This window comes from Genypterus blacodes, unplaced genomic scaffold (assembly GCF_046128005.1).
Source record: "Genypterus blacodes isolate CSIRO-AG114 ecotype Tasmania unplaced genomic scaffold, CSIRO-AGI_Gbla_v1 ptg000029l_1, whole genome shotgun sequence".
NCBI classification, from domain to species: Eukaryota; Metazoa; Chordata; class Actinopteri; order Ophidiiformes; family Ophidiidae; genus Genypterus; species Genypterus blacodes.
Window position 1 is genome coordinate 7,222,501 of NW_027466842.1, and position 12,500 is coordinate 7,235,000.

The 12,500-nt window shown below is 43.4% G+C and overlaps 1 protein-coding gene across 2 annotated transcripts; it reads left to right on the plus strand.

Annotated features, from left to right (window-relative positions):
- Positions 1–6,114: 6,114 nt before the first annotated feature.
- On the plus strand, positions 6,115–8,113 carry LOC142994365 (C-C motif chemokine 20-like). Of its 2 annotated transcripts, none has more exons than XM_076145160.1 (4): positions 6,115–6,235; positions 6,427–6,544; positions 7,365–7,442; positions 7,533–8,113. In XM_076145160.1, exons 1-4 carry the CDS (start codon positions 6,154–6,156, stop codon positions 7,714–7,716), a joined length of 462 nt encoding a protein of 153 aa, XP_076001275.1. In that variant the 5' UTR covers positions 6,115–6,153; the 3' UTR covers positions 7,717–8,113. The 2 variants fall into 2 exon arrangements, with proteins under 2 accessions (XP_076001275.1, XP_076001273.1); XM_076145158.1 differs by having other exon boundaries at positions 6,116–6,235; positions 6,424–6,544; positions 7,533–8,111.
- Positions 8,114–12,500: the final 4,387 nt, after the last annotated feature.

The window sequence follows — 12,500 nt, forward strand, 5'->3', positions numbered from 1 at the left end:
TGGGTGGGACATGGTTGTGGGGTGGAGGTGACACACTGACATGGATGGAGAACACTCCGTTGTTTCTGGTCATTTGTGTCACAGGAAGTTTTGATTGATGACCATCGAGATGTTTTTCCCACTCTCCCCTGAGATTCCCAGCTCTCGGGGGGGGGGGGAGCCCTAGTATAGGTTTTGCCCCCTAAACTACACACACACACGCACACGCCTCCACGGAAAAACACACACACACACACTTTTTTGTTTCATGTGGGGCTCCAGATGGCTGCTGCCCACACATCTGTATTGTAAAGTCCTACATTTTGGCCCTGCCCGTGTGTGTGTCGAGGTGTGTTGCCTGTTTGCGGAGAGGTGAACCCACATTTGCACACACACACACACACACACACACCCCTAACCGCATATCTGAAAAAAAAGAAGAAGGAAGAATCTGAAGAACAGGAGGAAATGAAGCAAAGCACACATGAAATAGCCAAATGGAACAGGGTGCATGTGTGTGAGTGTGTAAAGAGAAAAGCCCGAGGGACGGTGGGTGTGTGGGCGGCTGAGAGAGAGGAAACAAAAGAAGCAGAGAAGAGAGAGATGAGGAGCAGCGCGTTGCCAGTGTGGAGTTGATTGGGTGGGTGGATGGTGGTGGTGATGGGTGTTGGGAAGGATCTTCCCTCAAAGCCTTGCTGAGATATTCTCACATATTCCTTTAACAGGATTTTATTTGGCTTAGAGTCACACACACACGCACGCACGCACGCACGCACGCACGCACGCACGCACGCACGCACGCACGCACAATTCTCCCATTGCACTAGGACAACTTAATATTCATGCGACTAGTCTGAAACTCTCTGGGTTAGATGACAGATAATGATGAGATTTGTGAATTCTGTGGTCTGTGTGTGTGTGTGTGTGTGTGTGTGTGTGTGTGTGTGTGTGTGTGTGCGTGTGTGTGTGTGTGTGTGTGGCTCTGCTAGGGGAGACAAAATGCCATTAGCATGTCAGAGGCATTTTGTTAGTACCCACCGCTCTCCATAACAGCTGCTAGTCTGGCGATATACACAAGCGCGCAGGCACGTGTGAATTTTATCTTGTGTGTATGCGTGTGCCTCTATGTCAGAAGCTCTTAGGGTGCGCTTCAGTGTTTATGCATGTGTGTGTTCAGTGTAAACAAAACAGGAAGAGAGCCGAAGATTTTGTCAGGGAGGGCAGACACCAAAGTGCGTGTGTGTGTGCTTGTCTGCTGTGCATTACATGCTTCTTTTTGTCTTGGAATAAATACAGTTTAGATGTGTGCCTGCGTGTGCAGTGTGCAGTGTGTTCGTTTGCGTGTGTGTGTGATTGCATAAACATGGACTGACAGTTCTGAGATGTTCTCTCCATCCATCTGTTCTGCTGGTATTTACATCTTCAGAAGGCTACAATAGAAGAGAGAGAGAGAGCATGAGAAGGTGAGATAGGAGAGAAAGAGATACAGACAGAGAGAGAGATAGAGGGAGGGAGAGAGAGAGAGAGAGAGAGAGAGAGAGAGAGAGAGAGAGAGAGAAAAGGTTTGCAACAGAGATGAGTAGAGATAATGGCGTTGCCTGTCAGTCAGCTCACTCTGGGGTCACCTGTGGACCACCACGGCACCATTCTGACTTGATCTTTTAAGACGTGTTTGTAAGTGTCTGTGAAAGGGAGGCTGCAGCGTGTCTTCCTGTGGATGTAGTTATGTGTCATTGTGTGTGCGTTTGTGGGAGACAGACGTTGAGAGCGATTTCTATTGTTCCGTTTCGTTCCGTCCCCCGCCCTCTTGCCGCGCTGTTTCCCCCCTCAGCGATGTGCCCCGGCTCTGATACCGCACAACCTCGTCTCAGCAGTCCCAGATACCAGCCCACCCTAAATACTCCTCTCTCTCTCTCTCTCTCTCTCTCTCTCTCTCTCTCTCCCACTCACTCACTCCCCTCTGCTCTCCTCTGTTCTCCTCTGTTCTCCCTACCTCTCTGCTGGCTCACTGTATCCGCTGGAGTCTCCCCCCCCCCATGCTAGGAGTTGCCTGTGCCAGACTTAAAATACCTCCGGGCACCTCCTCATGTCATCCAGTTCTTTTAAACCCTCACCCCACCCTTGCTTGCAGAAATGCAAGTGAAGATTGTTACATCACAAGTTTTACAGTTTTTCACAATAAGTGTTCCCCCACCTACACACACACACACCACATCCTCCTTCAGCTACTTCAGTCACCCACACATAGGGCAGATGGGATGAAGGAGGAGACGGTGAGGACAGACTCTGCCGGGACTCTAATAATTACACTTTACTATAGCTCCTCCACAAAATACTTGAGTTGCCTTGCCGTCGGTGACTCGTGGGGTTTGACGGCCTTGAACAACAATTGTTTCAACTGTTTGCAGATCGTGCCATAGCCCAGCGTTTCAAAAGCTTTTCATCTATCTGTTGCCTCCCTCACCGTCTCACATTACCTCTGCGGTGCTTTCAAGAAAACTAACAGTGCCCCATGCTGCATTTTAGGGGAAGTTTTTTCCTAATTTAAAGCATTTTTATTCCAATTTCTTGTGGCACATTCGACATTGCGGGTTAGGTAGCGTTCCCTTTTTAGTTCCTTTTGTGTGTTTGTGTGCGTTTTCGTGCATCCTGGCCTTTCTTTTTGGCCCAAGCCCACGTAGGTTACCAGAGAGGGCTTCGTGTGGGTGGAGAATTGAATGGCGACCCCCCCCCATTTTACCCTCAGACTCCGTCCTCGTCACCCCCCTTCCTTCTTTTCTTGCCATCCATCCGCTATTGTTTACCAAAAAGTAAAAGTGTAAGAAATAGGCCCAGGACAAGCAAAAGTATTTTTCATACCCTCCCTCTGGCAAATGCACCAGCCAACATATAACAATCACCAGTGTAATGGTAACAGTATAGAAAAAGAAGAGAAGAAGAGAAAAGAAAATATGTGTCTTGGACTGTAAAGATTTTTGGCAAGACGGAACCTAGCGATGGTTCCAAGGTGCTTTCTCTAAAGCACAGGTGTCAAACTCAAGGCCCGCGGGCCAAATCTGGCCCGCCATTTTATGTGGCCCGTGAGAGCAAAGAGCTTTTACGCGTACATTGTCCATACCCACAACGCATGTCGATTCTGTTACCCACTCGCGATGTCACGGCATTCCGCCATTAAAATGCAGCGTTTCCACATCAGTGTTAGATCAGCGCTAAACGAAGGTGATTTTCCGAGGATAGATTCTCTGATAGGCTATTGCGGTGCGCGATGGGAAGAGGAGCGGTACAAATAAGTATCACCTCAGGCAAATGAATGAGGCCATACTTCTTCAGCCGGAGAATGAGTGTCCAGATAACATTAGTGCTCCATATATTTGTATCTTTATCCGTTGTTTGTTTTTATCGGCGCCGCTTCACTGTTTGCGCTGATCAGCTGATCGGATGCATTGTAAGCTTTGCTAGCCGCTAGTTCAGCGTTACAAGCTCAGTTGTGAGGGATTTAACTAATTATTATTATTAGCAATGCAGGAGAATGAGCGATTACCCGCTGCCGGGTAGGAGAGCCATGGCCACACTCTTCCTTTGCCACATCCTATCTATGTGAGCCTCAATAGACACAAAATATAGGGCGGAGCTGGACATTGAAAAGTGTCAGTCTGACAGCTGCAACCCCGATTTGAAAAGGTCTGCAGCACAAAGTTGAAGCCAACACCAGTCACTGAAAAGACGTGCTGATAAAAAGTGTTCTTTTTTGCAAAGAATAGCTTAATTTAGAAATTAAGTTACACAGAATGACACAGTTGGACCTTTTATAACTCCACTGTAAAGGTGATTTGTCACCTTACTTATTTTGTTAAATAATAAGTTGCAGTTTTATAAATTACAATGTTTAAAATTCCAGTGGAGTTTGGAAGCTAAAGGTGTGTGTGTGCGCGTGTGTGTGTTTATAAGTTATTATGCTATGATTTTACTAATCCGGCCCACTTGAATCTCAACTGGGCCGAATGTGGCCCCAAACTAAAATGAGTTTGACACCCCTGCTCTAAAGACTAGACTAAATTGCGAGGTGTGTATGCCTGTGTGTGTGTGTTTGCTCCAACAAACACACACACAGCCTGTGTGCTAATGCCGATGTGTGTGTTTGTACAACTTTTATAGAGAGAATGGTGGAAAGAGCAACATTTCCTGGAGAATGGCCTGGGATTAGGCTGTCAAACCACATGATTGTCCAGTTTATAGCGTTACCTTTCAGCAGACACAATAGGTCATGCACATGCACAAACACAAACACACACAAAATGAGTGGAAGAAAATAATGGAGTAGAAGCCAGAATATAATCAGATGTGCTTCCCTTAGGATATGAGCCTAATGTTGACGAAGCTGGAAAGACGTTACTGTTGAATTTAATGTGTTAATTTGGTGTGTGTACGTAGTGTGTGACGCTACAGAAACTGTGGCCTTGTTCCTCTGTAACACTTTCTGAGAAACGCAAAGCCTGAATACAAATTCACGTGTCAAAGTGTTTCCTGTTGTTGTAGCTGCTATTTAGGCTGAGATCCAGAACCCATTTTGATTTGGCGTGCCACTGTTTTGCCTGGTGTGACCAACCTGCAGCAACACTGCCCCCCGCTGGTTAGGATGATCGCAAGAACAACCGATCTGATCCTTGTATGCTGTGTGTAAACTGGGATATGTGGGCCTGACCGCAAAGTGGGAGGACAGCAGAGGACTCAGGGAATAAGTGATGAGGATGATGGGGATGCTGAGTCATGAGCTTTGAAATTGCATGGAACTGACAAATCTAACGCGATAAGGTGACACCCAGCAGCTACAAACCAAACCACTAGTTCAGCGTAACTTCATCAACTTTACATCTACATAGACACAGCATCAATATTTCAATATTCATCTTTCCCCCTGAGAGTTCTTCTACATTATGATCAAAAACAAAATCAGCACATCAGCAAACAATTCTACAATATTGTTGCAAATTGTCAGTTGTGCTCATTTCTTTCCTGTCTCATTAATTCAAGTGGGCACCTGTTTCCGCAAAGCTGCATTAATTTGAGAGGATGTGGACGAGCTGCACCATTGCTGGCTTCCTTCAGCAAACGTCTGGAGATCCAAGGGGACGCAGAGGACAAGTCCACTAATTTCTGGCTCGCACACACACAATCATCACAGCTATAGGTCATGTAACGACATAATCATTAAACTGGCACAACATTCTCCAGCTGTCTCTGTGTATGACAGTATGCAGCTGCCCTTCTGGAGTGTCCTCGAGCAAGACACCCAATCCAACCACTACACACCCAGACTCAATTTCGCTGTGGAATGAGACAAACAACATTCAACATCAGGGATTTAACATCAGGGATTAAATGAGGATAATATCAAAGTCTACACTTTGATATCATACTAGACTTACACCTCTGACTAAATAGGAACATAAAATTACGATTGCTGATTTTGACGATTGGTTGCAGAGTGTGGTAACGAAGATGCGTCGCCTATGTAGGTCATCTGAGCTGAATTTGGAGTTGTCAGCTTTCTGCTGACTAAATAGGTCACGCTAACAGGGAGGTGGGTTTTGACAAGCCTCTCGTACTCAGGTCTTACCACAAACAAATTTCAATTTCAATATCGCTGATTATGTAAATCAGCCTGTCGGTGCCTTGAAGCTACATTGTCAATGTGAAATGATAATGATATTACAATTAATCTTAACACCATTGAAAATTGCAAATTCTATCTGCTCCTTATTATGTTAGAGTAAATAAATATGCAGTAATACATGGAACTTAGAAAAAACCTAATATCATAAATGAATCAAAGATGTTGTGATATTTAAAATGGGCAGACCCAGAAAGCATTAATACAAACATGAGACCATGGAGATGATATGAACCTAATGCATCAGTGCACCACACAGTGAAACTCTCACAGGCCTGCATGCCCACATTAACAGATCTTGGAGTTGCAAAATGGCACAGTAGAGGCTTAATTTGTGTGGAAACCGCACCGTCTGCATCTTTTCTTTGTTATGATGCAATTGTGGCCTTCCTGTCCTCAATTTTTCAGCCACAGGTTTCGAAAAACAAGAGTGTGCAGGTGTATATATATGAGCAATGATGATGCCTACAGAAAATTCTCCTTTCGTCCTTCGTCTTGTCAACATGGCTCCTGTAATTATGGTAACAACAACAACCGTTTTTCTCTGTGTGGTACTGGGCCTGCTTGGTCCGGCTACAACTGCCCGTAAGTCTCTGCCTGACCTTACATTGATATGAACTAATGTTGATTTGAATTCTCTTAGTGTGACGGTACTTTGTGTGTGTGTGTGTGTGTGTGTGTGTGTGTGTGTGTGTGTGTGTGTGTGTGTGTGTGTGTGTGCGCGCGTGCGCGTGTGCGTGTGCGTGTGCGTGTGCATGTGCGTGTGTGTCTAGTAGGTGCCCGTTCGAGCCGTGGTTGTTGTACCAGATACTATAGGGAGCCGGTGCCTTTCCAGATTATAAAGGGCTACAGGGAACAAACCATATGGGAAAACTGTCGCATCGAAGCCATCATGTAAGATTCACTTCTGCTAATATAATCTGAGTATATCCACTGTAAACAGATATATGTCAAACATTTCAGACATCGATGACTGTTTACCTTGACAAATGAACTGATTGACAAATCTTAAGGCCAGATATACTGTAGCTTTGCTCCTTATCTTCAAAAACACAAGAACACAATTGTCTTTGATTTTCGTATGTTTATAATATATTTTGTCTGATTTATTCAACTTTATCCTGATGTTATTTATCCGTCTACCAGTGTTGCTAGAAAGGCAGCTGCGATTCTGTCTAAATGCATAAAACATCATCATGAATTCAACAGCTGAATCAAAACTATTTATATGTGCTTGTCCATTAAGAAACCCTTAATGATAAGAGTCCAAGGAACCAAATACTTAAATATGTGTACTTGATGCTTGACTTCAGGGAAACAGAGTTGTCAAAGATGCCCTTGTTGAACTTGTGCTTCTATATTTGCCAAAAATTGAATCGTATTTCGCACAATCACAGCCTGCTTATTTTAGGAGACTGTATTTTTTTTAATACCTTGAATTGATTTGTGAATGGGTTAGTGCCAGAGAAGTGTGTGCTCGAAGATAATGTAGTCATGTTATTGCACTCACTCATGTAGGACACACACACACACACACACACACACACACACACACACACACACACACACACACACACACACACACACACACACACACACAAACACACACACACACACACACACACACACACACACACACACACACACACACACACACACACACACACTGCTTTTGAATTATGGCCATCAATGTTGCATGTGCTCACTATTTCAGTCTCTACACAATTAAGAAGAAGGAGATCTGTGCCACCCGGAAGGATAAGTGGGTGAGAAAAATCCTGGAATTGCTCAGGTATGACAACACTTACAGGTTTGGCAGAAGCCTGCAGCCTAAAGTTAGACAAGTTTTTCATGAAAAGTTAAAACCCATTTTATTGTATAGCTCAAAACTGAAGAAGATGTCCAAGAACCGCTTTGCGGCAGGCGGAGCTACAACCAAGAAACCTGACAACCTCTCTGCAGACGGTGACAGTGGCGATTCCTTTAGTAGCACTGAAACCTTCCCAGACTTCTTCAGCTCTGATGAAAACCTCTCCACCATGTCCAACATCACTGCAAGCTTCTAATAGCAAAATAACAGTGTGGCTGGTGACATCGCTGCGACTCTTTGCAATCCAATTATGACAAGCATGTTTTCTCTGATCATTTAACAAAAGTGTATTACTGTTTACTGGCCTGATGGGAAAAACATCAGCCCATATGTTCCGTCGTTCTGACTGAAGAGCACCCTCAAGAGAACTTGAGGCATACTGCTGGCATAGAGGATGTTACCATTTGGCAACACTTATTTCAAGATATCATTTTATCTGCTTTCTGATTGTATTTCTTTTTGTAAGGCACAGTAATGTATGACACAAAAACTGAAAACCTGCATCTTAAATATATTACTTTGCCAAAATATGTTAATTGATATTTGCATTGACAAATAAATAAAACTAAATTTTTACAGAGGCTGAAAAGCATATTTGTAGTACTTTCTAAAAAGATTTTTGCAATCTAACAATCAGACTCTCGAGGGAACTGCAAGGAAACACTAGAGAGGGGAGAACAACTTGTGCCTGCTTTGAAAGACGCTTTGAGTTTGTTTTAGTGGGTTTGACGTGAGCCTGCTCATTTTACAAGAAGGTGCAACCAGCACATCTGTGCATCAAGTATTTCTGCCAACCGGTTGTGCTGTTTCAGAGCTGCACGCCAGAGGCTTTCAGACAGTCAGGTGACACCAAACCGCACTGCAGGCATTTTAACTTTCCACTAGATGGCAGAAATGATCTATTGAAACTGAAAACGGCCTGCTAGTGTGCAACATCATCCAGATGATCCACATTTAAAATGACCAGTGTGCAAGTGTTAACAGTAGACAAGATAATTTATTTGGTTTATAACATGAGGTTATGAGCTTTACTGCTCATAATATACATTAACAGAAGAAGCACAGATAGGAAATTATGAAGGCAATGACAAGGGGAAAATAATAAATACTGCTAACAATAAATAATAAATATGTCAGACAAGACAAAAGCGTTTTAAATAATTATAAATTATTTCAAAGACAGATTGATAGAAATTCATGATGATGCAGCGTGCTCTCTATTGGGTGGTTGCAGTGGGCAGCGTAGTGTTCTTCTTCATTTTGCGGAGGAGCCTGTAAAACATTCAACAGCATAAACATAAATACCATCAGATAACTTACACAGAGATGTTTCTGTCTGTGCTGGTTTCTCCATATTGGAGTCATAGGAGACAAACATCTACTCACTCGAGCTCCTTGACCTTCTCAAACACCCATTCCTCTCTCCAGTGGCTGCACATTTCTCCCTCTGTGGTCTCAAATCTGGGTGAGAGAAAGAAGGAAGAGAAGTAAAGAAGAGATTTCATTCATGTTATTAACAATAATAGCAATCCTAATGTCATGGCGATAACTGATGAGCAATAATTTGATGCTTTTCTGCTTTATGACGTTTACTGTCTCAAAAAAAGGAGGAGGATGATTCTTACATGACAGCACGGACGCATGGCAGGTTCTTCCTCTGGATCCTGTAGCCGACAATGGGAGCAGTGATGTTTCTTGTGCTGACCTTGGTGCAGCAGTTGTGTAGTTTATTTCCTGGTTTCATAAAAAAAACCCAATATGAATACATTTTTCATTAACAACATCAGTCCCTTGCAAATCTTTCTAATCAAATGATGGTGGAGCTACATGCCTTGTAGTAACATAGTGCAGCATCCCTGTGTGGTGACTTACCAGGAGCTGCTTCTGTCAGAGCCAAAGCGCCGACAAGGAGAGCCAGACACGCCAGTCTAGTGAAGCACAGCTGCATGGTTTCTGCCTGAGGTTTTCCAGAGGTTCTTTGCAGAGTGTTTGATCAGGCCAGTTGAAGATGATTTATGGTCCTGAACAGACCTCCAGCTTTTATACCATCAAATGAGGAACTGTGCCCAACTGCTTCTGCGTGTGTGTCAGTGCAGACAGTGCCTCGGACATCCTTTGGTGACACAGTTACTTTCTCGGATTTCGTGAGGCCATGAAATGAGCTGACTAAGTAATTTCTGTAGAAAGACTGACGCCCTATGTTTAGCCATTACAACTGTAATCGCTTCCTGATATTCATGAAAAGCCACTTGAAATGACAGCTTTTCCAGCTACAAGCTCCGAAGGATTTTAAGTAGTTAAGCTGTGGACACACTTAACTCTTGACAAAGTATTGAGCTACACTACAAGGTGCAGAAAATGTAGCTAAATTATTAAGGGGCAATGTTAAATATTTGGGCTGTTTTACTCTCAAAGTGAATATCCGGAAAACCTGCAGTGTATTTCAATAAGACCAGACAAAAATTAACAATTTAGTTACAAATCATTGTATTCATGGATTCAAGGAGAATTATCAATTTCAATATCAAAAAGAAAACGATTAAGCATGATGATGAATGTGTTTGTATGGACTATATTTCCCATAATGCTCAGCAAGGTGACCTGCAAGAGTAATGGTTTAAGGAAGTAGCTACACTGCTGTGTTTGAGAGAGTTCAGTGGGACTGTGTGTTTAGAATAAATAACAGTTAGAACATAAATAAATAAAAAATTACTGGAAAAGCTTAATTGATTTGAAAAAAGCTGAGCTACTATATAGGTTCTGAAAAAGTAATTGCGTTTGTAGCTAGCTAGGGATTATCTATCTTGTAGATTAATGCAAATCCCAACATTGGCTATTAGGTTTACAGCAGACTGAGGCCAGCTGCTAAATAATTTTCACAAGTATTGAAATTATAGTGGCTAGTGAGCTATAATCCCTCCATTTTGTCTAATAATGGCTTTGAGGTATATATTTTGATGATTTCAGCGGTAATCTACAGTCATTAGTTGCAGTCATGTGCTACGAATGTGTCATCATTCTCTCTTCCGTCCCTCCTCTTCCTCTCCCTCACTCACTGTCAAGGCCGCTGCAGGGTGCGAAAAAGGAGAAGGAAGGACAGTTGAAGCCTCGTCGCCACAAACCACAAGTTTCCGAGCATCCTCCTCCCAAACACCGTCAGCTGACCTCACATGCTTCATGCCATGGAATAGACGTGTCCTAGCTTGTTTAAGGTGCTTTTATAAGTAAGCTTTTATATATATTATTTTACTACAAACCCGTGCTACTTATTACGAACATGGCAATAAACCCAGTCGTCTATTAGCACACCAGCTAAAAAGACAATCCACCTCCTGTCTGATACCCAAGATGAGTACTGAAAATACCCCCACTACTAACCCCTTGGAAATTAACACCACATTTAAATCATTCTACTCCTCCCTTTACAAGACACCAGAGAGATGAATCAGTTCCTTGCCAACCTCAATTTCCCAAACATCAAACCAACATTGCGACAGCACTGGATTCTTCAATTTCTCTTGAAGAATTGCACTCTGAAATCAGAGCCATGCAATCCAACAAAGCCCCTGGCCCCAATGGATTTCCTATAGAGTTTTTCAAGAAATTCAGAACTAAACTTGCACCCCTACTCCTTGCAATGTTTAATGAATCCCTAGAGAAAGGCACACTTCCGCCCATGTTGCATCAAGCTTCGATAGATCTCCTCCTTAAATAAGACAAAGAACCCACCGCCTGTGGCTCCTAAAGACCCCTATCCCTATTAAATGCTGATGTTAAGATCTTAGCCAAAACGATCGCTCTTCACTTGGAAAGAGTCTTTCCCACTATTATACATTACGATCATTTGGCAGACACTTTTATCCAAAGCGCCTTACATTACATTACCACCCTTCGCAGAGGGGGGAGCAATTGAGGGTTTTGCTCAGGGGCACCTCGGCAGGTGCCCCTGAGCAAAATGGCTTCATTAAAGGTCGACTTTCTAATACTCGCACCCTTCTAAACATTATCCACTCCTCTTACTCTGTAATTTCACCAGAGATTGTAATCTCCCTGGACTCTGAAAGAGCCTTGGACAGGTTAGAATGGGAATATGTATTTGCAGTACTGAAGCAATTTGGCTTCGGAAACAAATTCAGCAGCTGGATTAGACTATTATACTCATCACCACAGGCCAGTGTCCATACAAACGATATTAGTTCAGAATACTACAATGCACACAACAGGGGACCGGCCAGGGTTGCCCCTATGACCACTGCTCTTTGCCGTGGCCATCAAACCATTGGCCATCTCACTACAGTCCTCCACTCTTTTTGAAGGCGTTATCCGTAATGGTGTCGAACATCGACTATCGCTATATGCGGATGATTTGTTGCTCTACTTAGCTGACCCCATATCTAGTCTCCCAGCTGTCCTGTCCATCCTTGATACATTCAGCAGTTTTTCTGGCTACAAAATCAATATTTCAAAGTGCAAATGTTACCCCATTAATACTTTAAGTTTGCATCTCTGCCGACAGACTTCCCCTTCAATCTCAGTCGCTCGGGGTTGAAGTATCTGGGCACCAATGTGACTCGTACATTCTCAGACCTCCTGCGTTCCACACAGCGCTCACCACAACCCTGAAAACTGACTTTCTTAGATGGAACAGTTTACCATTCTCCATAACTGGGAAAATAAAACGTGATCGAAATTAATGTTCTGCCTAGATTTCTTTACCTGTTTCAATCTCTTCCTCTGTTTCTACCTAAACATTTCTTTGACTCTTTAGACAAAATGATCAGCGCCTTCATTTGGGGTGCAAAGCCCCCAAGGATCCGCAAATCACTATTACAAAGATGTAAGTTCAGTGGGGGTCTCGCCCTACCAAACCTCCAATCCTATTACTGGGCATCCCATATCGACAAATTACGCTACTGGGGGATTCCCCTGAGCTACCCTGGTGCAGGCTGGAAGCCCAATCCTGCTCCTCCTCCTTCTCCG

Excerpts from the sequence above, each read along its gene's own strand:
- LOC142994365 (XM_076145158.1), top strand. The coding sequence starts at position 6,154 with ATGGCTCCTGTAATTATGGTAACAACAACAACCGTTTTTCTCTGTGTG. Across the intron at positions 6,545-7,364 it reads TGTCGCATCGAAGCCATCAT|TCTCTACACAATTAAGAAGA; the intron begins GTAAGATTCACT and ends TCACTATTTCAG. Across the intron at positions 7,443-7,532 it reads AAAATCCTGGAATTGCTCAG|CTCAAAACTGAAGAAGATGT; the intron begins GTATGACAACAC and ends TTTATTGTATAG.